The sequence below is a fragment of the Rhinolophus sinicus genome, chromosome 18, assembly GCF_057876585.1.
Source record: "Rhinolophus sinicus isolate RSI-liver-muscle chromosome 18, RSI-T2T, whole genome shotgun sequence".
In the NCBI taxonomy this organism is placed as follows: domain Eukaryota; kingdom Metazoa; phylum Chordata; class Mammalia; order Chiroptera; family Rhinolophidae; genus Rhinolophus; species Rhinolophus sinicus.
Genome location: NC_142518.1, coordinates 31,737,521 through 31,764,350, shown reverse-complemented (window position 1 = coordinate 31,764,350; position 26,830 = coordinate 31,737,521). Strand labels below are relative to the sequence as shown.

Genomic DNA, 26,830 nt, shown 5'->3' with positions numbered 1-26,830 from the left:
ATTAAACTCATTTAATCCTCACAACAATCCTATGAGATTGGTACTATTTTCATTTTCATTTTACAAATGTGAAAACGGAGACACGGAGGGTTTTCAGAAACTTACCCAAGATCTTAAAGCTAGTAAGTGCTGAAGCTGGGATTTTAACCCACACAGGCTGGATCTAGAAGCTGTTCTTTTAAAGCCCTATACACACTGCCTCTCTCAGAAAAATAAGCAGATTTCCACAGCCATCTTTCAAAACTGTGTCTTCCATAAGTAGATGTATCTGTTTTGGTCAGTTTACTACTTAAGCCGAACTTGTACCTGTTTCTGAAATATTGGCCTTCAATATTCAGCTTAATTTTAAAAAATTATTTACATTGCTGCCTTTGGATTTTATTATTATAAAAGTGTATATTACTTCATGTTTATAATTGTGTGTAATTTCTTAGGTACACTTCATGTTGGTGATGAAATTCGAGAAATCAATGGCATCAGTGTGGCCAACCAAACAGTGGAACAGCTGCAAAAAATGCTTGTGAGTAAATGAAAGTGTCTTTTTCTTTGTCTAAGTTTGACTTTCAGTTTGTCAGCTTGTTTTTTAATGCACAAATAAGGGATGTTTGTAACCAGAGTGTCTCTGGTACCATCATTTGTGTTTCAACTTATGTAACATTCATAAAAACTGACAATTAGGAAAATGTTTACATGCAACAGAGTTTGGAAACATTTTGCCCATCTTTAGCAGTGTGGGCTTTTCACACTCTCCTGTCATTCTTTATCTGCTGTTTCTTACCGGGCAAATGTCTAAAGAAAACCTTTCCAGTTGTGCATACCTGTGAACTAGTTTCTCACTGACTTCAACTCTGCTGACATCAACAATGTCACAAACCTCGCTCCTATTCAAGCTGACTCATAGCCAGCTCTATTGGATTTGTCCACAGCAGAGCTTAGAGAAAAGTCATAGTAGACTAGGCCATTTCTGACCATAGGTATCCAAAGTCTGTGTTCAAATTTGGCTTTGGATTAAAAAAAAAAAAAAAAAAAAAAAAAAAGCAGAAGGACAGGCCCTAGTGAGCAGAGGGAAATGTTTTGGACATCTCGTCCTGGACCTACTTCCCACCGCAATGTGTAATAGCAGCCTCCCGTGTTACAAATATCTGTTAAATGTGAAATAAGCACACAGACTCACTATAGTGAAAAACAAGGTCAAAATTATGAAATAAAAAGCAAATTTTATGGAGTATACCATCATAATGTAGTCTACCAAATATAATTTTTATGTAATTACTTGTTTTATTGTACAGTTTGATTTATAGTCTCTTATGAAAGACATGTCACTTAGAGTTTTTTGTATTCATGTCTCTAAAACGGTAACTGTCAGTAGTCTGTTAAACCACTGCTACAGGAACAAGGCGATCAGCCTTAACTTTGCAGGGCTTCTTCCAGGAACAACTTGATTGTTACTGTGAGCAGTCCCTGCTTTATAACTCGGTTTTGTTTTAGGCCCGTGTCCTCTCAGCTGGCTTGCATTAATTGCCCTCACACATTTTGAGTGGTTTCTTATGTGTTTTGTGTGCAACATTTGTGTGTTAAGAGAGCTCTCTTTTCTTCCTCCAGCGGGAAATGCGAGGAAGTATCACCTTCAAGATTGTGCCAAGTTACCGCACTCAGTCATCGTCCTGTGAGGTAATAGCTCTAACCAAACTCCCCATCTCCTCTGGGTTCTTAACTAACTGTCTGCTGATGGCTGAATGTTTTGGCTTTCTGGGAAATTGTTTCTGCCTGTGCTGTTGATCACTGCACACCAATTTTACAACAAAGATAACGGAACAGAGTAGGTCCCATCCACCTACTCAGCCCTACTTCCATGGGGATCTCCTCAGCACTTGAACTTTCTGCAGGCCAGAATTAAAGCAAAATATAGAGAAGCTACACATAATAACATAAGGCTTATTAAAGAACAAGTAGAGTCTCTGAGGGGGAAAAAATAATGATCATAATTACAGTAATATTTCCAGGAAGTACATTCACTTCCCTTGTTAAGAAATCACATAAATAGTTCTTCTTTCCAAGAATCTGAGAAGCAATCTATTTCTGTCAAGATGGAGTGGTTCAAATAATTGTGACAGGTCTCTAGAGGGGTATCTGTGAGGAATTGATAACTGGCATTATTCGAGGAATATAGGCTTTTGCAACCTTTTGTGAAATTACTTAAACTTATAATGATACATGATTTCATAAACAAGTAAGTTTTCTAGAGTAATACAACTGCAGAGTTTCTTTCTTATAATAGGCTTAGCCTATAAAAATTGTAACTTTTCCAACCAGTATTACTCAGTTTTATGTTGGTTATTAGGTTGAGATTAAAAACTCTATTCCTTTTATGTTTGGAAATACAAACTGGCATAAATGGTATCATCCTTCAGTTATCACACATTCAGCGGGAGTATTATTTTTTGAAGCCTGTTCTTTCATGTGCATCTTCCAAGTATGTGTACATCAATATGAAGTACACATTTCCTTAAGACTGACGGGTAACTTACTGGAAGTCGTCTAGAAAATTGAATTTGTACTTAGGAGAAGTTGAGGGAGAAATTATAATGCTTTTTTCAGTCTCTAGTAGTGCTGTAAATTTCACACGAAAAATCAGAGGCTTTGTGTTTTTTTCTAGACCTATTGAAGATATATATAAGAATTTGTAGTTTTGTCAAATATATTTTCAGTAAGCCATGACAATTGGGGTTTCTGTTTATATCAGGTCTTGAGCTCCTCTTGGTGGCTTTTTATGGAACTTCAAGTAATACTGTATTTCAAAAGACGATGCAAAACTATTTCTGCTCCAGGATTCGTAGTTTTGCGATTTGTTACCTAGAACACAAACGTGGCTGGGAAAGAGAATGGCATACACACACTTTATGTAAAGCATTTTAATAATCTAAACTCACAGATGGTCCTCGTGCCATTTCTCATCTTTGAAGAAATTTAGTAAATACATTGATTTTTGTCTTTTTGGCTAACTAACCAGAAGCTACTGTTAGTTATTAATATAACATAGGTTTCTCTTGTGATTTTTTTTAAGTAGTTGAACTAGTTTTTGGGGTGGAAGCAGTATTACAGATGTAAATTCTACATTATTGAGTAAGAAGAGCCCCCCTCTTACTTTCTTTACCTCTGTCTGAATAGAAGGAAAAATGATACTCTCCTCCCAGCCCCACCCAACCTGTTTGACCCTCCTGTGCTGTGGCAGAATTCAAGCCCGTGGTTGGACTTTTCCCAGCTGGGGCAGTACTTCCCAAAGGAAGACTCTCTGGCCCCCTGCATCAGCATCTGCCCTGGCCCTTGATAAAAGAGAGGATCCTTGCCCCTCACCCTGGCCCTTCTGACTAGAGTCTCTGGGGGTGGCACCTAGAGATCAGTCTGCTCACTCACATTTGAGAATGCTCATCTAAGGGATCCCATTATTTAAAAGGCTAATGATTTCCAGAAGTTTTCTTTAAATCTTCTAGGAAAAACAAAACAAAAACATGTCTTTTGAGCAGACATGCACATTTCAAAGGTTTCAAAGAACTCTACTAAACCAAAAAATGTAAAACTCTTTCTCCCTCTTCTTGGCCTTATCATTAAAGTTGATTTGGACAATAAGGGAATGGAGCTTGGAAAGGGCTTTGAGTGTGTCGATTAGTATAGAGAGTGCAACTGAGGAGCATGGATCTAGGGCTGTGGCCCCTGGCTTCTTTGCCGGAAATGTAATATTTTTAAAGGCTCAAGATTATTGTTTTAATCAATCTGCTAAAATGATCTAACGAATAAAGGTTTCTTCTCTGATGTGTATGTTATCTTTTACCCTTATTAGTAATATTTGCCCTAGAAAGATTTCAAGGTGATTACAATGTGAGAAGTTTTTTTTTAGATTTGTTTCATTTCAAATTGAGTTATTCAGTAATTTTTGACATTGAGATACCTAAAAACTACTAAATGCTTTTCAAAACTAATTTTTAATAAAGATTAGGCAGTTGGGATCTTCAGCACAATAATTTATAGTAATATTTGTCATTTTACAGTACTTGATAGGATTTTAATATCAAGTCACTCTTCTGGGTCTCACTTAAAGAAAGCAAAGGTTAGAGAATGTTGGAGACAGGAAAGAAATGCTTAATGAATGACACGGTCATCACTTACAATATGTGAATCTGTAAACGGCAAAGTTTTTCTCATACTTCTGTGAAATCATGCAAGTAAGTCAGTATGGCACCTTTGCAGCTAAAACCTCAGAGGAAATGGTTGTCAGACTGTGGTTGTGACTGTTGATGTAAATATCTCTGTTTCTGTGCTGGTGTTCTGTGTTAATGAACCTTGTGTCTTATTTCAGAGAGATTCCCCCTCCACTTCCAGACAGTCCCCAGCTAATGGTCATAGCAGCACTAACAATTCTGTTTCGGTAAGAACTCTAGTTTCACACGGCAAAGTGTGACAATTTTGTTGGTGCCACCTGCCATAAGTGTTCTAGTTACATGTGTTCAGTGGAAATACTGTCTTCTGCCGATATACGAGGCTACTACAGCTACAATGCAGTTTACTCCCAGGAAATCTTTTTCAATATTTTCTTCTCAATAAAATCCCTTCCATTAGTTAAATTTGAAGAAATGTAGTTCAAGACGGCTGTGGTCGTTCTCAAAATATTTCTCTGTCATCCCGCTAGTATTTATGACTTTGCTCAAACTTATGCAAAGGACGTAAATGGAAATTTGTGGAAATTTCTAAATATTTTTTTTAGTTTGAGGAAGATAAAGAAATGTACGGATTTTGCAGAGTAGGCATTTGGGTCTTCTCGGGCTTCGTAGTTGTCTATTCTGAGTGATATCAGCAACATGTTTTAGTTTCCGCTATCTAAGTTTACGAATTGGTGTGCCCTCTGTTATTGTGGTACGTGCACATATTTTTGTGAATTTTAAGCCTTGCCTGGATATGAAAAGCAAAAGGAACTGGCTTCACACTGCACTTAAGCCACGCTGTTATCACATCTTTAACACAAAGTACTTTATATTTTGATTTGAACTTGGAATTTTACATTTTTTTCAGAACCATCCATTTTGAAATATAAAAAGAACTGTTTTTCACTTATTTAAACAAATGGAAGCACTTACAGGTGCAAGTATGCAATATTTTGGGGTAACAAAATCTTCCATAAGTTGCTGATATTGCTGTTAAAATTATTGAGAGTTCTAAGAGTGCAGCAGTATCACTTTTTTTACTATTAATTTGCCCTTTAAAAATATATCAACTTTTTTATCAAGTAAAATTTTAAATAATTTAGACCATCTCAAATGGAATGATATCAGTAAGTGAAATTATGGAAGAAAATTTCCTATGACTTTTATTTTCAACTTTAAAATAGGCTACCAAAGGAATTCATTTGTAACAGTTAACATTTAATACTTTTAAGATGGTGAAAATCCATATAACCGTTGAATTTTTCAAAATCTAAATGGTTGCAGTGACTAAGTTGAAAAGTGCAACAGCTCTTTTTAGTTTGGGTTGTTTTTGTTTTTGTTTTTGTTTTAATAGGCTGTTTCACTCGCAGTGGCTTTTGTGTTGAAGATGCTGAGTTGTTTCTTAAGAACACATTTTCTCTCTGCTTAAACTTACCTGCTTTCTTCAGCTTGCTGCTAAATGGCCTGGGTTTGATTTTTTTTTTTTTTAATAACATTTCTGAGAAATGGAATAATGTATATTATCTCTTTACAACTTAAATCTAGCTCATTTTTTTAAACCATATTGTAACAGAACACACAAATTACCTTGTACTCTTGAAAAAGTAAATGAAAATTTTTTCTCCTGGGTTGGCTTTATTCTACAGGACTTGCCATCAACTACCCAACCAAAAGGACGACAGGTGAATAGATATCCTCTATAGAAACTTCTCTAAACTGAGCTGCTAATAGCCAATCCTTTATTAACCCTTTCCATCCCATAATGTCTGCATTTTGGACCATAACATTTGAGCATTGAGAGCTTGTACCATTTCATTTTAACACATTAAACATGACTAATTCTCTATAAAGATTTCCCCTTCACATCTTTGTAGTTGTGATGGTTATTGTAATTTCAACCTGACAATCTTACGTCGATAGATAAGAATTCAGCCTTTCAGGGGTCTTATGGGCCTGCCTCTGGGGTGGAAAAAATTGTTTAAATGTTACAGATTTCTTAGAATTCTAAGACTAACTAAAATGTACATGCTGATGAACATTTTTAAGCAATAATTTTCTGAAATTTAAAGGCTTTTTCTGAATTTGTATTTGCATGTGTATTTATAAAAGCCATTTACCATGAAAACCAAGAACATAAATATCCTGGCTTTACGTCCTCACATGCCTCTGTTAGTTCAAACATGAAAAGCTAACTGCTGCCTAACAGTGGCAGGGAACTGTCAATTTGCCAGCTCCACCGAAGTATGGATTTTAGGTACAAATGCAGAGACTTATTAATTTTATAGGCTGGATCTCTGAAAAAAAGAAACTTAAACAGAATAATTACACAATAGTTCCAAAGCCTTCAGGTTGGTTTTACAGTGACTTAAGCATTAATATTCAAATTTAATTTCAAGAGATAGAATTTTTATGGGATTTTTCTTGAAATGTGGTATTAAAAAATAATCAGGTTTCGAGTTAAGATTTGCATAAGTTAACACATGATAGAATTCACCCACAGTTTAGTATTAAGACTACATAAGTGATACAGCATTGGACACCCAGCACTTTATTTTGAAGCATTTAGAATTCCAGTAATTCATAAAGTGCTGCCATATGATAACCCCTTTTATGCTAGTCTCTTTCCTTTTATAATATTTATTAATTATATTTACGTATCATAAAGCTCAGAGCCTTGAAGTATGTATGCATTTCTTGAAGCTCTGTGCTGATTTCAAGTGTTACATTGGCAAAGCTAGGATTCAAATTCATTTTCCTTCTCTAAGACTTGTAAAATACAAATATAAAGCCTAAATCATTTTTTAAAAATAAGATTATTTCTAAATACTTTTTTAAATTGTTTGAATTACATTGAAGTTTATCGGCAGTGTGTAGACACACTGCCAGTTGTCATGTAGACATTTTACAGCAAGATACCGCCAACATGGTGTTGTTGCTAATTTTGTACCATGTGCCGCTTTATGGTTAAAACGTACCTTGAATGCTTGTGTTTATGGTTTAAAGGGTGCTGCATGATCATGACAACTTATCCATAGCATCAACTAAATATATGCAGATTTTAAAATGGTAAGCATAGATCTCTATAATTATAGGCCTATTCTGTTACAGTAAAAGCAGAAATTAAGTCTTTATTTTTAGTAAACAAGTATCTTAAGTGTTCCTTCCAAATAAAAACAGCAAAGATTTAAACTTGCATACATCAAAGGCAGTACATTGTTTCTAGTGGTAGCAGTTTTTTGTGTCGTATTTCCATGCTTCATTTTTGCCTTCACCATCTAATGTCCTGTTTGTATTGTAAGTGTCGGTGTGTGGTTATTAGCTTAGAGCTAACGGTCTTCTTTCACATCACCATGGCATCTGTACTTACAAACTCCTGTTTTATAGATCTATGTAAGAGCACAATTTGAATATGATCCAGCCAAGGATGACCTCATCCCCTGCAAGGAAGCTGGTATTCGATTCAGAGTTGGTGACATTATCCAGATTATTAGTAAGGATGATCACAATTGGTGGCAGGGTAAACTGGAAAACTCCAAAAATGGAACTGCAGGTCTCATTCCTTCTCCTGAACTTCAGGAATGGTATGTCTTTGTTGTTTTGTTTTGTTTTATAATAAAAACAAAACCCTTCCCATCCATTTCTCAACTTTATATTATTGTTTTACAGTGTGAAACTTGTTTGATATATTCCTTGCTCTACTAGTCAAACGAAATTGAAACTAGTCATCCAAGAATTCTACATCCTCAGCATCTAGTGAGCTCCTACTTACACAGCCAGATCTTTGTTTCACATCAGGAGAGGAAAGTCTAGAGAGAGGTTGAGTGACTAGCCTTCGTTCCCTGTCACATCACGGTCTCTTAGCAGAGCCCTCCACTCCTGTATGCCGTTTCAATTCTTTTAGAATTGCAGTTTTTTAAATGTACCCTCTCCTTGCCCCTCCACATGCTCCCACCACCCCCATTCCACTCCACCACCAGCAAAAAACTCAAATGCTGTGATTCAGTGGCACTCAGTGTATTTGAAGATAAAATGTTTCACTGCTAGGAGAAAAAAAGGTAGTCAGAAGCTTACTTCTTTACCTAAACACCTTGCCAGGTCTTTAAAAAATTCATGTCTGTTAGAAAGTTTGAGCTTTGAAAGCAGCTTAAAGTCAGACAGTTTTTAGACAGTAGTTTTAACTGAGAGGAGTTACAGATTTCTATATATCTTGATAAAATCTATTTCTGCTGCTGTTAAACAATTTGCTTAGTTGAACTATTTTTTGGAAAATGTTGATGGTTTTACCTTTGTTGGTCCTTTGGCAATAAATTAGAAATCTAGTGCAAAAGAGATAACTTCATATCTGTGTTTTGTTTCATGTGACAAAAAATAACCATTAGGCATTGTGCCAGTTCCTCCCAAAATATTTGAACCTAGCTAAAAGAGACAAAAGGCACTGAACTCATAGACATTCGTAACTGTTCTTTCACCCATGTTTCTCACTAATTAAAGAGATTTCTCAGTTAATCACTTTTGCTTGATTGCCTCTTTTAGCTCTCCCAAGTTTCCCCAAAATATTCTTAAATTTAGAATGTTGGAGTTGATATGACCTTCAGATGCCCTCATTTTACAGGAGGATTTGTGGGCCCGGGTAGAGGAAGTAACAGCCTTCCACCCGGCATAGTCTTTCAGACTGATCTTCAAGAAACAGTTTAAGCATTAGTAGGAGAAATCATTTTGATGATGATGTTATGTTATTACTGATGTTTACCTTTTACAAAATGTGTTCTTGAATGTTACCATACATATATGATGAGCATTTACTGAAAATGATTTCGTAGATTCCAGACCTCTTCCCCCAAATCATGTTATGTGTATAAATCATGCTTCACCAATATCTAGAACTCCGAATCCTCTGGAGCAATCCTGAGAAATGGCAGTGGAAAAAGCAAATTTGCTTTCTGTTTCCTGTAATGGTAGACTAGGCTATTTGAATCAGTCTTCCTGCTGAATAAAATGAAATGTGCTGCAGAAAATATGTTTTTGAAAATTACCTTAAAAGCATTGAGTGGCTGAAAAGGTATTGGGGAACTCAGTGACCAATCTTTATATGAAAACCATTAATCAGAACAATAAAAATTAGAGCACCAAATTGGCCCATTTTGCCAGGAGGCCATTCCTGTTACTGAAAACTTCTCGGCCAAAGGACCAAGGTTAAGTAAGACTCAAGGCCTGTACCAGAGTCTGTTAGAAGACCCTTCCCACATTATTAGGACTGCAAAAGGCTATAACCTCAGGTTAAGAGCAAGCAGATAAGTATGCCCTTAACTGTCCTTCAACACCAGGCGACCAAAGAGAAGGGTACCTTGTCACTGAGCAAAGCAAAAGACAAAAGTAAAAGGAGAACAGAGTTCCTCTGAAAAAACTGTGGCCACTGGTCCACCTTCAATGGATTTGCACACAGGTACATGTAGCCTGGGACAGCCAGGGAAACTCCAGCCATGCACCTTATTTTAGGTTTCCCCTTTACTAATAGTTCCAAATATGTATTAGAAACAAAAAGAAAATCTCGGGGGGGGGGGTGAAAAACACTTTTATCTTAGGCTTCATCTTAGAGCTCGTCCTAATCCCCCACATAAATTTTTTCAAGGAGAGTGACCAGCAAGTCAAAATAGCCAGGCACACAAGGAAACAAGTGAGACCTGACAGAGAGGCCCAACTGAAATGACAGCACGAAAAAACCCAAACCCCCTTCCTATATTGGAATTAGCAAACAAGGTTTTTAAACAACTGTGCTGATTAGCAGGTTTTTTTAAATCAATAACCTTGAAAAATATCTTCAGAGAACAGGAAAAAATTTAATGGCATAGCAGATTTTAAAAAGAACCAAAAGGAACTTTCAAGAAAAAAAGGCAGCAACAAAATCTCTGGCCACACACCTATTAGGATGGCAAAAAATTTTTAAAGTTTCATCAACAGATAAATGGATAAACAAATGAAATCATATCTATACAATGGGATTCTGTTAAGCAATTTAAAGGAATGAACTGTTGATACACACAATGTGGGTGAAATTCAAAATTATTATGCTGAGTTTCCAGGCAAAAAATAAAATATATTACATGATTCCATTTATATAAAATTCCAGAAAATGCAAAACTAATCTATAGTGACAGTGGTTGCCTGAGGACCCCGAGGAAGGAGGGAGGGATTACAGAGGGACATAAGAAAATTCCTGGGGTGATGGAAAGGTTTGTTATCTTGATTGTAGTGATGTATTCATGGGATATGTCAAAACTAATGAAACTGTACACTTTGAATTTATTCAGTTCATTGCAAAAAAACTGAACTCAATAAGTTGCCAAAACGATAGAGGGAGAAAGGGATTCTAACTGGAATGCTGAGGAAGAGGCCCACTGGGCAGTATGTGCCCTGAGACCTGAGTAGGACTTTGGGGGTACAGGAAGGTATTCCTGGCTGAGGGAAAAGAGCAGAGTCCCTTGTTGGAAAACTTTAGTGCTCTCTAGAATGTTGGTGGGTATGCAATACTAATGAGAAAGATTTGAAACAACACTATCAGCCAGACCCTGAAGTTTTGTTCAAATAAGTTGGTACAACTGATGTTTTTTACATTCTGTAGATGAGAAATCAGTTTTTGTGGACCCAAATGCTACCTTATTTATCCTTGTTAAATTTCATCTTGCTTGACCAGGCTTATCATTCTAGTCCTTTGATATGTTTTGAGCCCCTGAATCCATCATCCCTTCCCTTGCCTCAGCATTAAAATGTTAAACTTGTTTGAAATTTCCCTCCAGGTTGACCTAAATCCTAACACAGTTTCCCTCCACTTACCGAGCTAAAAGAAATAACATTCATTTCTTGAGTAGCTGGTAAAAATCCATTTTATTCCTCTATCATTATACCACATATGGCCACGCCACAAGTTTTTACTGGGAACTTTTTGTTTTTATTTTTTAAGCTTAAAAATATTTATTATAAGATACTTTGTACACTATAACATAAGCTTCACAAGGTCAGGACTTTGTCTTTTTTTAACCTGTCAAAAATTCCTTGGTTCTGTTTATGTTTCCAAAGATCCTATACCTCACAGAAGCTGTAGTTATGACTAAGAGTACATATGGGCTTGTACTAGAAGAATCCCCAAAGCAAAGACTTCATCAGCCTCCTCTGTATGACACATAATATATGGAGAATCACTTTAATAATTTTGCTGAGAGTTCACAGTATTTCCCAATAAATGTCTTTCTCCTAACCTAAAATAAAGAATAAATAAAAATACCACCCCTGATGAAGAAGAGTCATGAGGACAGTCTCTTCAAGAAAACAGAGAACACTTCCCAACTCATTTCATGATGCCAGCATTCCCTAATACCAAAATTCAATAAAGGCAGTTCAAGAAAAGAAAACTACAGACCAGTATCCCTCATAAACATATTTGTAAAAATTCTCAGCAAAATATTAACAAATTGAATCCAACAATATATAGAAAGGATAATACATTTTGACCCAATAGAGTTTGTACTGGAAATGCGTGGCTGGTTCAGCATTTGAAATCCACCATATTAACAGACTAAAGAAGAAAGTCCACTTGGTCATATCAATAGATGCAGAAAAATCATTTAATAAAATTCAGTATCCACTCATGATTAAAACTCTCACAAACTGTGAATTGAAGGGAACTTCCTTAACCTGACTGAGAGCATCCACAGTAAACCTACAGCAAACATTGGAATGGAAAAAAAACATTACAGGTGATATGATTCTGTATGTAGAAATTCAAAGAAATCTATAAACAATTGGACTTAATCTGAGAGTTTAACAAAATGACTGATATAAAATCAATATATAAAAGTCAATTATATTCCTATTTACCAGCAAAAAACAGAAAACAAAAATTTTAACATACCATACATAACACTACCTGCAAAACTGTAATACTATAAAGTATTATTGCAAAAAATACAGAACTTAAATTTGATCAGGCCTCTAGATCTGATTACATATTTGCAGGAAATACAAAAGACAGAAGGACTTACTGAAAACACCACAGGGATGAAATCAGAAAATCCAGACTTGGAAACTACAGAACGAACAACCAGTTTCTGCAACAAACAAATTGCAAGAAGAAAAAGAAAAGAGGCAAGGAGCGATTTAAAGGGAATTTAAGAATATTTAAGGAGGAAATGATACAAGCTTAGATTGGTTTCAAAATAATCTGCAGTGGGTAGGTTGTAAATACAACAAAATAAGCTATGAGTTAATAAATTTTGAAGCTGGGTTTTAAATATTTGAGGTTCATTACACTATTCTCTACTCTTGTGTATGTTTGAAATTTTCAATAGAACAAAATGTTTTAAAATACCATTTATAAGACCTCTTTTTTGAAAAAAAATGAACAACCTAGGAACAAATCTAACAAAGATGTTCAAGACACTTACAGGATAAATTATAAAATGTATTGAGACATGAAAGAAGACCTAAATCAGTGGAGAGACATACTGTATTCATGGACTGGATGACTCAATATTGTAAAGAAGTCTACTCCTCCCAGATTGATTCATAGATTCAATGCAATCCCAACCAAAATCCCAACCATTTTGAAATTGACAAGCTAATTTTAGAGTTTTCATGGAAATGCACAGTATCAGGAGTAGCCAAGATGCTCTTCCAGAAGAATAAGGAGGGAGCTCTTACTCCACCTGATACCAAGACGTATAAAGCTACAGTAATTAAGATATTAAAGGATGGGAATGGAGGTGCTCTAATAGACCAATTGAAGAGAACTCCAAAACACTCCCATACATAAAGAGTCACTGGTGAGGAATGGATATTTTTCCATAAGTCGTGCTGGGACAATTGGGGTATCTATCTGTTGGGGAGGGGAAGGAAGGAAGGAAGGAAGGAAGGAAGGAAGGAAGGAAGGAAGGAAGGAAGGAAGGAAGGAAGGAAATCGGCCCCTAACTTCACACCATGTACAAAAATCAGTTCCAGTATATTAAGAACCAAAATGTGAAAGACAAAATTATAAAACCTTGAGAAGGTAATATTGGAGTATATCTTCAGGGACAAAGAAAAATACTTCCCATAAAAGAAAAGATAGCTAAATTTGACTAAATTAACGCTAATAAATTATATTCACCAAAAGATACCATAAAAAGAGTAAAAAGGCAAGCCACAAAGTGGAAGAAGATATCCACATGTATAACTAACAAAGGTGTAATATCCAAGCCATATAAAAAATTCCTACAAATCAATGAGAAAAAGACAGACAACTGGATAGGAAAATAAGTCAAAAGACTGGAACAGGCACTTTACAAAAGAGGAAAGCCAATAGCCAATAAACACGAGAAGGAGCTCAATCTCATTAATAATCAGTAAAATGCAAACTCAGAACACAGTGTTATTCCGTTACTTGCCCACCATGATGGCTAAAATTAAAGACTGATAATACCAAGTGTTGACAAAGAAGGGACTCTCATACCCTGCTGGTGGGAGTGAAAATCAGTACAACCTCTTTGGAAAATAATGTGTCATTTTCAATAGCATTGTATGGCTTTCTGATAGTGATTTTGGATTCTCCTTATATGTGGCTCACTAGGGGACCCCTGGTTAATCCATAAGCAAAACCTTCTATGGCAATATCACACAATTTGCTTAAACTAAATCTAAGAGAGCAACTTTTTAACATTTGTACATATGTTACAGATGCTGAATATTATAATCATGTAGAACAAAATTATAATTTTCTGATTGCAATTCTAACTGTGGGTTTAATCATAGCATTTGTTTCTATCTCATAGACTAGAATCACCATGTGGTAGTAGTACCACATATTAAGCATCTGCTGTGTCTGCCACTGTGCTAGGGACATTGTTAGCATTTTTTGTTATAATCCATCCAAAAGGCTCTAAGAGGTTAAGGAATTTGCCAATAGAAGGTACTGGCTAAGAGCATAGGCTCTGGTGCCAGACTAGACTGCCCTCACTCTTGTACTTACTAGCTGTATGATTTGAGGCAAATGACTTAACCTCTCAGTCCTTCCATTCCCTCATCTGTAAAGCAGTAACACAATTTCATGTGTTTAGAAAGATTGAATTAATACATGTAAATTTCCCAGAAAAGCACCAAACACTAAATCGATAAAAGCTACTAAGTGATAGAGCCAGGATTAAAAACAGACCTGTCTCAACTCAAAAATCCCATGCTCTTTTCACTATATGTCAGGACCATATGTTTGGGCTTCTTATCTGTGTTATCAGTTAGTATATGCTCAAGGAACACAATGTCATTTTATTGTAAGCCTGTGTTTTTAAAACATTTCTAGGAAATTGTCATGAAAGCCAAAGAACAACCTTTATCTGAATGACGTGAAAAAATTTGTGAGGAGTATGTTCACACAGGTTCATGTAAACTTTTCATGAGTGATTTTTCTCTTTTATCAACATAAAACTATACATTAGTTTTTTTTCCCCCCTCTCTTTCTTTGTGTGCTAGGCGAGTAGCTTGCATCGCCATGGAGAAGACCAAACAGGAGCAGCAGGCCAGCTGTACTTGGTTTGGCAAGAAAAAGAAGCAGTACAAAGATAAATATTTGGCAAAGCACAATGCAGGTAGGGAAAAGTACAACTTTTACAAGGCCGGTTATATATCTCAAAAACCGAAATAGATGTCACATCTCAATTCAGTCTTCAGAGTTCTCTATCCCAAAATTCTACCATATGAGATCTTCATCAGCTTGCAACAACATTAAGAAACCCCTACCTTCAATTATGTTGGTTATTTGCCAGATATTTTACAGAGCTATACTTTATAGGAAGAAAATGCTGTTTGGAAATAGTAGTTTCTGGAACAAAAAGAACCTAGTACATTAAGTCCTCCCCTGAGAAATGAGAGCTTGAGCGTTTGCTAAGTCACCAGGATTCTTGCCTCCTTGCTGAGATTGGTCTTGAGCAAATACCCTTGCTCCTGGCTCCTCTCTGGCCCTTGGACTTGGCCCTAGGACACATTTCAAAGGGCAAAGCTGTGCTCTTAATAGAGAGCTATGCTGCAAATGGTTCGGTGACTGGTTTGAAAAAGCACAAATGACATTGGATACTAACTTGGTTTGGTCAGTTTCTGTGACTTGGCTTCTTCCCTCATGGTATTTCCTTGGCTCCTCAAAGACCAGGAGCATTATCTTGGCCTTCCCTTCCTCGTACATTTGTCTATATAGAAGCTTGCATCAACTTAAGACAAAATATTCACTTGTTTGCTAAAAATTGAAATGAATACCAAAAAAGCATGATCTGTCATTGCAGTAGAATTCCCAGAAGACTCACAGGATATAACTTAAATTAAAGAAAGTACATGATAATATATAGAGTGGTATTTACTTATTTTCAATAGCTTCTTAATATGACTCCTTTTATAAAGAAGTTTTTCTGAGGAATTGCAAGTTCCAACATTGGCATTAGATTCATTCCCAAGGTTCCAGAAATCACTCCAAAAATCAAACATGTGACAAAACAAAAAATCAAGCTAATACTGTCATGTAGACCCAATTTGACAATATCACGTTCCTGGCAAACATGAAATGCATTTCTCTATGTAGAATGTTATAACACATGTTATTAGCATTAATAGGAAAAATTATTTAGAAATTCTGAATGGTTCACTTCTTATTCAGAGAGTAAAAGTAAACATTTTGAAGTACTGTATAATGTGGAATTAATGTGAGTGGCCACATGTGTTAATTTTAAATGGTTCAGTTAAATGAAGAGTCTGTCCCTTCACATTAGGTACATTGTACCACATTTTGATTTCCAATAAATTATCATTTCTGATTATATGCCATTACAGAGCACTAGTCTGATAATAGCTGTTTTGGTTTGTTTTATAAAGGGAAGAAATATTTAAAGCAAGTTAAACATAATTTAGCAACTATTAATTGTAAATGCTCAAGGAGTATATACTACCTGAAGAAATTCACTGTAGTATCAGCAAATATTTAACACAAAATACCAATGGTTATTGCCAAGGCTCCGTTCCATAGTCACCATCTTTAGTTCCATCTGCTTCTAAGAGGCTCACAAGATGTGTTCACATTTATATATATATATAGATAGATAGATATATAGATATAGATAGATATATATATAGATATATATATAGATATATATCCTTGCAATTTTTACAATAATTTTAAATGATATAGATAGTTGCCATTAAAATTAATTTAAACATAGAAAAGTAAAAAAAATGACTGATTAAGTCTGTCAATTCATCATGAACTTTATACTATACTAATGGAGGGCACATAGACATGAGTATTCAGTTTGCCAATACTCTAATTCAGCTCTGAGGAAAAATACAAAACCAATTGATTAAAAAACTAGAACATCTAAAAGAATCCATTGAATTGTTCACTATCAAATTTAGCTATCAAGAATTTTGCCAGAGAACCTGAAACTGAAGCTAAATAATATTGAATGTCAATGTCAACTATAATTAAATATGTGTGTGTGTGCGTGTGTGTGTGTGTGTGTGTGTGCGCGTGCGTGTGTGTGTGTGTGTGTGTGTGTGTGTGTGTGTGTGTGTATGGTCAAGGGATATGGAGTACGGCATAGGGAATAGAGTCAATGGAATTGTAACAGCTATATATGATGTCAGAGGGGTAGTAGATTGTGGGAGGGGGGTTATCACTTTGTGAGGGGTGTAAATGTCTAACTATTACATTGTTTCACACACCTGAAACTAATGGGGGGAAAGGTGCCAGAGAATCAGCATCCAGTCTGGCGGCCAGTCTTTTCCACAGTTCCCTTTTTCCATGCTTTGACCGCTGGGGCATCACTGATCTTCCATTGTTTCCGTTCTCCTGATTCATCATAGGTGATGCTCCGTGGTCCGGCAAATGCACCTGTAAGCTTAATGGGCAACCTGAGATAGGACCAGGAATTAGCACACCTGAGTAACCCTGCAACTTGCACAAATCATTTGTTTCCTGTGGGCCTCAAAAAGGGGGGATCACTTAGTCAATCAAGGATATAGTTTCTAATCTAAAATTCAGTGGATCTCAGGTTCTTTCATCACTGGACCTGACAAATGGGTATCATTTAATGAAGCCAAGTACTCGTTCACTTCCCTTATCTCAGGCTTTAGCTCTGGTAAATATTGCCTATCAAGTTTGAAGGGTATTGCCCTTGATTAAGAAGGCAGGAACCTCAAAGGGATAGAATAGAATTGCTTTTTCTCTTTTGACATTATACCTCCTATCCAAAACCATGGACTTGGCTAAGTTCTTGTAAACTTAGAACTAAAAAGTTGGGGGAGACCCACCACCACCACTTTTTTGTTATCGTTGGCATTTTCCTAAGCAGTAGTTTTCTGGGCCTCTTATTACCATATCCTCTGTCCTTTCAAGGGAAGGCAACCCAGATTTTAATGTTAAATATCTGATATTCAAATGTGATAACTAATTAAAATTATTTTAAACACCGTGTGTGTATGGGGAAAACAAAAACTTTGAGTGTGCACTCAGCCCAGTGTTGCCAGTGTGCAGTGTCTTTTCTAATTGGTGGTTTGTACAGTATTTGAAGATATTTCTAGCTTTCCAAAACTGAGGCAAGGAATCAATGTTAAAGGCTCATTTACAAAAAACATTCAACTGGAAAGTAGTTACCTAAATACTTAAAAAGTTTCATGAATATTGAATAGCTTACCAGGAAATCCAGGTAATATGAACGAACTATGCCAGACAGTATTTCTGAAGCCTTGGGAATAGATTTGATTATGTAGTGTTTACAGCAAATACATTTTCTGCAATGCATAAAAGTTTTTAGCCACATAAATTTGATGGGAAAAGCATTGTCATGCTGCTAGAAGAACTATAATCTTGAGGCATCGATGTTCCTCAGCCTTAGGATATCCAAAATCAGTTCGAGATCAAGTTACTAATGGAAACTGAAAAAAAGTATTCCTTAATTCGTTTTTTATGTTAGTCTTGAGCAGAGATGTTTGAATATCCTGAGTTACCCTATTTACATACATCATATAAACATAGAGGATTTCTACAATGCCATTCATAGGTGTGTTTAAGTTATGCTTAATGCCACAAATTAGTACTGTTGGCTTTAAAAAGCTATAATTTTTTTTCTTTAATACAGAGAACTCTAAAGACAGCAAAAAGTGGCCCATAATCTCACTGCCCTGTGTTTTCCCACATCCACAGGGCAGTAATAGGCACACGTGATTAGAAATTGCAAATAGCACAGGAAGGTACAAAACAAAAAACAAAAGGCTTCCACACCTGCACTCCCTGAAGAAGGTTTCCTGTAACTATTCCCAGACAAAATTTCTATGTGCATGCTAGTATATAAAACCCACTGGCTTTTATATAAGGATATTGTTGAACTTTTATTAAAATGAGTTTGTTTCTTAATGTGGTTTATTTGCCTCATGTTTAGAATATTGCATGGTAAAGTTTCTTTTGTGCATATTATACTTTTATTTTACTAATATATTAAAAGCCATATTTCAATGACCCCTGTACATTTTTCATGCTGTCTTACTCCCAATGGCCTCTGTGCATGTAAGTAACCTGTTGAGTGACTATGCCTCTTTGTTTTTGACGGTTTCCTTTCACTAAGTCCTTTTTTTAATGAGCGAACATCTTGAAACCTTTAAAAGTCCAGTCTTTAAGTGTTCTCCTTATATTCCTTGTATGTCTTATTTTAAAATATCCTTTTTTTTTATTGTTTCTCAATCCTACGACCATGTGGTTGATTTCATTTAGACCAGAGTAACTTCTTCATGCTACTTGTTTATGGTTAAGATATTGATGTGCCACATATCTGTTCATCTGTTTGTGGTGTTGATGGTTGATATCTGACTCATTCTTATGTGTTTTTAAAAAATGACAAGTCTTAATTCAGTAGGATTGGAGCTAGGGCTCCGTAGAGGACAAGGTGTGTGTATACCATTCAGAAAACTTGTGTCATCATCATCTTGCTCTTTTGTGAGATGCTCGATTATTTTTATATATTAAAATATATCTGCTTGTTGATGCATCTCTTTCATAAGCATACTTTTTCTTGATGGAAAATATCACTGAGGGCAGTAGGTATAAAAAACAATGCCATCAGCACTCCTGCTTTTATTTTTGCAACTCTTGTCACTCCATTACCACTGTAGCAGACTAGCTAGGTTTACTATGAAGAGAACCTCCTGTTCATTTTAATTTTGTGAGTCTGCCATTCTAAACACAGAAAGCATTTCTTGGTTTTTAGCTGTTGATAGAGAATATGCTTTAAAGGCTTTCAGTCAACCTTTATGGAATCAAGTTATCAAAACACAACAAATGCATAAATACCCATTAACATGCACTAACCCTTATTTTAACATATTGTATTTCTTTTTCTTAATATTTTGGGAATGATCCTTTGTTTGTTTGTTTGTTTGTTTCTGATCTGTTGCATTCCAGAGTATCCTATTTTGTATTTTAAGGTTCTTTGCTACTGGGAAGATCACAAATGTTAAGGACTGAGCTAATATTTGGCCATACTGTTTCAGAGAAGTAGAAGCTTCTCTTAGTGACTGACTGAAGCTCCCAAGATTCCTTTATTACACCAGGGAATCAATTCTATAGAATTTATTTCAACTCCTCTAAAATCCAGAGCTTATTTCATATTCTTCAAAAAAGAAATTGCAGTGTGTGCCTGACAACATTTAGTTATTACTATGCAGAAAAATATTACGGGAAGCATAGATGCATGGTTTTAGCCTTTTCGTGAGAATTTTCAAATGTGCAAGAATTGGACTACCTTGAACTTCAACAGGAATGGTCATCCTCTTGGGAAAGTCTTTGTAATAGTTTGGTTAAGAGGCAGGTTTCCAAAAAATATTTTTTAAAGTATTTCTTCTCAGTCTGGAATGATTCAAGAACTCCCTTTTGCAAAGGTTTCCAAGCTCAGACTCTGCTTCATGCTTCTTTCCATTCTATTCATCCTGATTTACTGTACACAGGTTGACAAAGTTTGGGGCCCAGGAAAGCATGTACCCCTACTTACATTCCCAAGACTTTCCATCAAATGGTTAGCTGGGTTACAATAAAACTGTGACATGCTCATTTTAAAAGCTTGTAAAATCATAGTTACCGAATTTGACTTTGAAAGAATCTAGCATGCTACCTTCTGCAACTCTGTTGAAAGAAAGAACCATGAAGTTAAAGACCAGCTGTCCATGCATCTCTCATCCATCCCTAGCAATAATGGTGTTAGCCTCTTTCTTGGTTAACTTTAGTTGCATTCATGCTATATTCATGTTGGTCACTGTCTGCAGACTTTTTTCTTTTCAGTATTGCTAATATCTTAGAATTGCAAAAATCTGAACAGCATGTGGTTTTGAATGAATTCATACGATTTGTTGGATACTGCATGAAAAGATATGCAGTATCTTTTAGAACTGGACTTTTATGCATGTGCTCAGTGTATCTTTGGATGCCCCTGGTTCTAAAGTGCATTTTCATGGGCTTAAAAATGAAATTTTCTCTCAAAAGGTTATATAACTTAAATATAAGTTGGATTTATATTTTTTGAGACATGGTTTTACTATTACTTTGGTTTTGCCACTAAAATTATAATTTACTTACATGAAATAGCCCTTCTGTAAATTTACCTTTCTTCTAAATCTTTGCATTTTAGTGTTTGATCAATTAGATCTTGTTACATATGAAGAAGTAGTAAAACTGCCAGCATTCAAAAGGAAAACACTAGTCTTATTAGGTAAGTTTGATTGTGGAAGTGGCTTTCTTATTCTCATCTTCAAAACATTTTGTGAATATAATTAACAATTGTCAATTTTAACTTCCTTTTCAAAAAAATGACACAGGTGCACATGGTGTTGGGAGAAGACACATAAAAAACACCCTCATCACAAAGCACCCAGACCGGTTTGCATACCCTATTCCACGTAAGCCATGTCTCACTCTCTTTTAATTATATTTTTCCTAGTACTTTTTTAATATTGTAATTTCCATATTTTTTCTGATTACATAAGTAATAACTGTTCGCTATAGGAAATTTGGAAGATCTTAAAAAGAACAAAGAAGAAAATGATTTAATATTTTCAACCCCACTACCCCAATAGATATTTCGTTGTATACCCTTCCAGGCTTCTCAGTATAGATATGTTTAGTGTATGTATTTGTTTGTCATTGTTTTTTAACAAAATTGGGCACATTTCATTCTGTTTGTAACCTAATTTTTCCAACAGTATGTCATAAACATTACCCAGATGAATTATTCTCCAGAAAAATAGGTTTTAATGATAGAACAGTTTTCTTTGATATAACAATATTTTCCTTACTCAGTACCTAAATGGTTGACTTCTATCACTTTTAAAACCCAGTCAATGTGCTATCAGTTATTTATTATAAAGAATTTAAATCTGTAATATTTTTATTCCCCTTATTTTCTATTTTATCCTTAACCTCTTGCCCTCTTTGTTTCCTCAACTATAAAATGAAGTAACTCTAGAGATATAAAGAAGATTTGAGATCATGTGAAGCACTTAGCAGATACTGGATAAATAGTAGTCATCTTGCTGCTAAAGTAGCTTGCTTTTAAAGAATACTGTTGCTGGCCTCAGTCATGTCTACTCTTTGAAATATTTGGCCCCAGTTATATATATATATATGTTTACCTACTGAGATGACTGAAGATAGGACAGCATCTACATAGTATGGCATTTCTTCAGCTTTTCGTGTGCCTAGAGAAAGAGTTCTTTTTTATCTATTTATTTTTAATTGGGGAACAGTGTGTTTCTCCAGGGCCAATCAGCTCCAAGTCATGGTCCTTCAATCTAGTTGTAGAGGGTGCAGCTCAGCTCCAAGTCCAGTCGCGGTTTTCAATCTGTTTTCAATCTTTAGTTGCAGGGGGTGCAGCCCACCATCCCATGCAGCAATTGAACCAGCAACCTTGCTGTTAAGAGCTCGTGCTCTAACCAACTGAGCCATCTGGCCGCCCCTCCGGGAGCTCAGCAGCAGCTCGTTGTCTTCAATCTAGTTGTGGAGGAGGCAGCTCATTGGCCCATGTGGGAATCGAACCAGCAACTCTGTTGTTCAGAGCTCATGCTCTAACCAGCTGAGCCAGCCAGCCACCCCAAAAGTTCTTTTTTAAAACATCCACATTTTGATGTCCATGAGCACTTGGAAGTTCTAATAGCCTAGTTGGGGCAGGAGAGGGGGACTTCCCCATGGGTTTAGACCCATGCACAGCAAAGCATAGCATAAATTTGTCCTTGCCACCCAAGGAAGCAAGGAAAGAAGGAAGAAAGGAAATTGAAAGGGAAGGGAATGAAAGGGAAATGAAGGGAAAAGAAGGAAAGGAAAGGAAAAGGAAGGGAAGGAAAAGAGAGGAGAAAGAGGAGGGAGGAAAGAGAGGGAGAAGAAAGAGGTGATGGGGAAAGAAAATTAAAACCAATATTCCTGGCTTGTCTAGAAAAAAATTTCCTAAAGTATGTTTTATAGAATACTGGTCCTGTTAGTATCCCACAGAACTAGGACCTACTGCAGATATTTTAGTCTACACTCACTTAGGTCAGGAGTCAGCAAACCTTTTTTATAAAGGACCAGATAGTAAATATTTGAGGCTTTGAGGGCCACATTGTCTCTGTCACAACTACTCAGCTCTGCCATTGCAGCATGATTAGTCACAGACAATGGGCATGGCTGTGAACAAATGGGCATGGCTGTATTCCAATAAAATTTTATTTACAAAATCAGGCAGCAGGCCGCATTTGGCCCATAGGCCATAGTTTGCCATCTCCTGGTTTAGGTCTTTCTTAACTACTATGGCCACATTTGGCTAAGGTCACTGTGTTTTCAATATAGTATGCCTTTTGCTGTATTCTAACATTCTCCTTTTGCAAGATGCTGTAGACTAGCACTATACGATAGAACTTTCTCTTGTTCAGTATCTGCACTGTCCAGTACAATAGCCATTAGCCACATGTGGCTGTTGAACCCTGGAAATGTGGCTAATGAGGCTAGGAACTGAATTTTTAATTTTTAATTATTTAAATTTAGATAGCCATATGTGGTTTTCCATTTTTTCAATTCTTTTTTTCCCTATGCCTAACTGCATTAAGGCATACAATGAGTTGTGTTACTCTTGGATCATTTAGTGTCTTTCTCCTATGGTGACTCATGAAGGAATGAGATAGATCTGATCTAAACACTGAAAGATTCACCAAACCAAACAACTCACTCGCTATTGTGGTCTGATGTCACACAGATAAATATGACTTCTAAAGTTTACTTCTACAAAGCTACTGGGGGTGGGAACAGGGCATAAGACATATACTAAAGAATCCAGGGCCGGCCCGGTGGCTCAGGCGGTTAGAGCTCCATGCTCCTAACTCCGAAGGCTGCCAGTTAGATTCCCACATGGGCCAGTGGGCTCTCAACCACAAGGTTGCCAGTTCAATTCCTCAAGTCCCGCAAGGGATGGTGGGCTCTGCCCCCTGCAACCAAGATTGAACATGGCACCTTGAGCTGAGCTGCCTCCCGGATGGCTCAGTTGTTGGTTGGAACGCGGGCTCTCAACCACAAGGTTGCCAGTTCAATTCCTCGACTCCCGTAAGGGATGGTGGGCAGCGCCCCCTGCAACTAAGATTGAACACGGCACCTTGAGCTGAGCTGCCGCTGAGCTCCCGGATGGCTCAGTTGGTTGGAGCCTGTCCTCTCAACCACAAGGTTGCCGGTTTGACTCCCGCAAGGGATGGTGGGCTGTGCCCCCTGCAACTAGCAACGGCAACTGGACCTGGAGCTGAGCTGCGCCCTCCACAACTAAGACTGAAAGAACAACAACTTGAAGCTGAACAGAACCCTCCACAACTAAGATTGAAAGGACAACAATTTGACCATTGTTCCCCAATAAAAGTCCTGTTCCCCCCCCAAAAAAAAAAAAAAATCCATAGCTTCTAAGAAGAGATTGGGTTTGGGTAGGTCCATTGGGAATGTAGGCTCATAAGCTCAGCCATTTAAACTTCTCTTAACATGTGACTTTGCAGATACAACCAGACCTCCAAAGAAAGATGAAGAAAATGGAAAGAATTATTACTTTGTATCTCATGACCAAATGATGCAAGACATCTCTAATAATGAATACTTGGAGTATGGCAGTCACGAGGATGCGATGTATGGGACAAAACTAGAGACCATCCGGAAGATCCATGAGCAGGGGCTGATTGCAATACTGGACGTGGAGCCCCAGGTAGTGCCCAGCCACATCTAGCCCCCTGCCATCCTGCCCGCATGCTAAGTTCAGGTCCTGAAATCAAAAATGCCATCAGAACGTCATGGTCACATAATAATTTAATAAACTACCAGAAAGTATCAGTAATGAAGGCATCATGGGTTAACAGTCTAGACTGCAAACTGACTAATCGTTGGACTCAGTGAACACACCATGTATATAGGAAGAGAGACTATTCTTTTATGAGACTCATTATACTCAGAAGCTCAATAAAGTACCTGATTGGGTCTGTGCCTGCCAGAAATCCTACAGTACTCTAACTTCAGAATGAGACTCTGGCACTTGTTATTCCAACAACCACCTTTCCTCCCTGGGTATAGCTCACGCTGGACCATCTGAGCCTCTGCCAGCATCTTATGTTAATCCCCAGCAAAAAACTCTGATCCTGGGGCATGGGTCTGAAACACAGCACTAGCTTTATGAAAGCAAGCGTGAGTGAGCCTGGCTATGGGGGTGGGGGATGTCCAACGGAGCTGGGATGGAGCCTCGTGGTGGTTGTCAGCCTCTGCCATCTCTTTACTGAGGACAATGCCTGAACCTGAGCTAAAGCTAAGAGGGATATGGAGAACTTGCAGAGGACTCAGAGCCAGGCGCAAAGATGATTAGATAATTTGTAGATAAGTTCTATGCTAGAAGCAATGGGAATTACTAAACTTCCAAAGGAGAAAGCCGAAGGCCTTTACATCAAAAATACAGACAACCTATTTTTTCATCTCTGAGGGCAATCCCAGTGGAAGTGGGACTTAAAGCTCAGTAGGAAGGATTTGGGAGTTGTAAACATCAGGGCAGGTTACAGGAGAGGCTTCTGCGTGCCCTGTGACTCACGGGCCTGCCATTTCTAAGACCTATCTGTACCAAAAGTCCCTTAGCATTTAGAATCAGCCTGCCACCTGCTGAAATGGTAGACCAGCTCCCTTAAAGTGGGCTCCATTTCATCAGGGGGTAACCTGGCTGTCCCAGGCAGGGAAGATCCTTGTTCAGGGCCACTGTGTGAGACTTGGTCCCCTAGCCATCCCCAGAGGGAGGATGGAACCTGCGTAGCCAGAGTCTATGTGACCTGGGGCCTAATGGTTCAGTTACTCGGCTCCAAGACCCTAACATCAGGGCCAGTGGGTTCACCCATTTCCGCTTCACAGCACCTGATGGGCTTCTTGAACTTGGGATCTGGTTAAGGGGCTGGGGAGGGAAGCACCAGTAGGATGAACGCTATCCAGTTGACTTAACAATTAACATGGACCTGTATAGAACTAAATATATGATGTGTGACGCAGATTGATTTTTGTTTAACTACTAATCCCTCCTCACTAGGGATTGGAAAAACCTTCTGGCCAGGGGTGGCTAGAGGCAAAGTCTCAATCCTGGTCCTGGTCTTCGGCATCCTCTCCTTGGGTTCCACACTGGTCTTCACCTGAACGTCGTTTTCTGCTGGTAGTAATGTCTCTAGCAGTATGCTGGCTGCAGGGCTCCTCAGACCCCCTCTGCATTACCTAAGTCCACTTGTGAGGGCTTTCTGCCTTACCTGCTGCTGCTGCCGCTGCTGCCAACTCCACCGCTGCTGCTGCTGCTGCCGCCACCGCTCCACTCCGAGCGTCCAGCTCTCCCTGTGCCCTTGCCCTTGCACAGTCATGCATTGCTCTGCACTGCTGAGCGGGAGACACCTCTCTCAGCCTTATCAGGATGTCCACAGCAGTCACTTTTACGTGTGGCACTGGGCACCACAACACCCCTCGCCCTGGGCTGGGCACTCTCCCTGCTCCCCCTGACTGCTGGATGAGCTCACTGCACTCTCTCCTGCTTCCTGTGTCCCCAGCTCTCAGAACCGTGATCTCTCAGGGCCACCCACCCCTGACTGCAGGCCATAGGCTCCGTTCTCTGCCTGAGCCTCTCTGGGCCTGCGGCCCTGGGGACAGGGATCACTCGGGTCTTGCTCTTCTCGTTGGTCTGGTTGACCAGTCTGGTCCCAGGCTCTCCCACTCGGGACCACGCATGCCCTGTCTAGACTCATGTGCAGTTCTGCTCTCACACTGACTGTTCTGTCCATCGGTACTGCTGCAAATGCCCACAGAGTCTGCACCTACTGGGCTTCGCCTTGGGGCTTCTCTGCCTTTAGCCCACTCTCTCCCCAAGCTCAGTAAGGCCTGTATCCTGCCTTCAGGATGCCCGTGGCCATGACCGACTTGCTGTCACGCAGAACCTCATTGCTCCAAGGAGGCTCTCTCCTTAAGACATTTTTCTCCACGCCCCTTTCCCCCAGCCCCAGCCTGTTAGGTTACCCCCTCTACTGTGTCTCATGGACAGTTTGATTCAACCAGCTTGTCTTCAGCACTTACTATATTCCAAGCA

At 37.9% G+C, this 26,830-nt stretch overlaps 1 protein-coding gene across 14 annotated transcripts in view; it reads left to right on the top strand.

Annotated features, from left to right (window-relative positions):
• Window positions 1-26,830, top strand: part of CASK (calcium/calmodulin dependent serine protein kinase) — a 361,531-nt gene that overhangs the window by 324,100 nt on the left and 10,601 nt on the right. For 4 of the 14 annotated variants that reach the window (XM_019747869.3, XM_019747866.3, XM_088795131.1 and 1 more), the window contains 9 exons: window positions 435-520; window positions 1,603-1,671; window positions 4,355-4,423; window positions 5,843-5,878; window positions 7,581-7,777; window positions 14,691-14,806; window positions 20,873-20,953; window positions 21,060-21,140; window positions 24,243-24,445. In XM_019747869.3, coding sequence (XP_019603428.1) covers window positions 435-520; window positions 1,603-1,671; window positions 4,355-4,423; window positions 5,843-5,878; window positions 7,581-7,777; window positions 14,691-14,806; window positions 20,873-20,953; window positions 21,060-21,140; window positions 24,243-24,445 — 938 coding nt within the window. Of the gene's footprint in view, window positions 1-434; window positions 521-1,602; window positions 1,672-4,354; window positions 4,424-5,842; window positions 5,879-7,580; window positions 7,778-14,690; window positions 14,807-20,872; window positions 20,954-21,059; window positions 21,141-24,242; window positions 24,446-25,795; window positions 25,916-26,830 lie in introns of all 14 variants that reach the window. The other 10 variants (XM_019747868.3, XM_088795129.1, XM_019747874.3 and 7 more) reach the window with 8 other exon arrangements.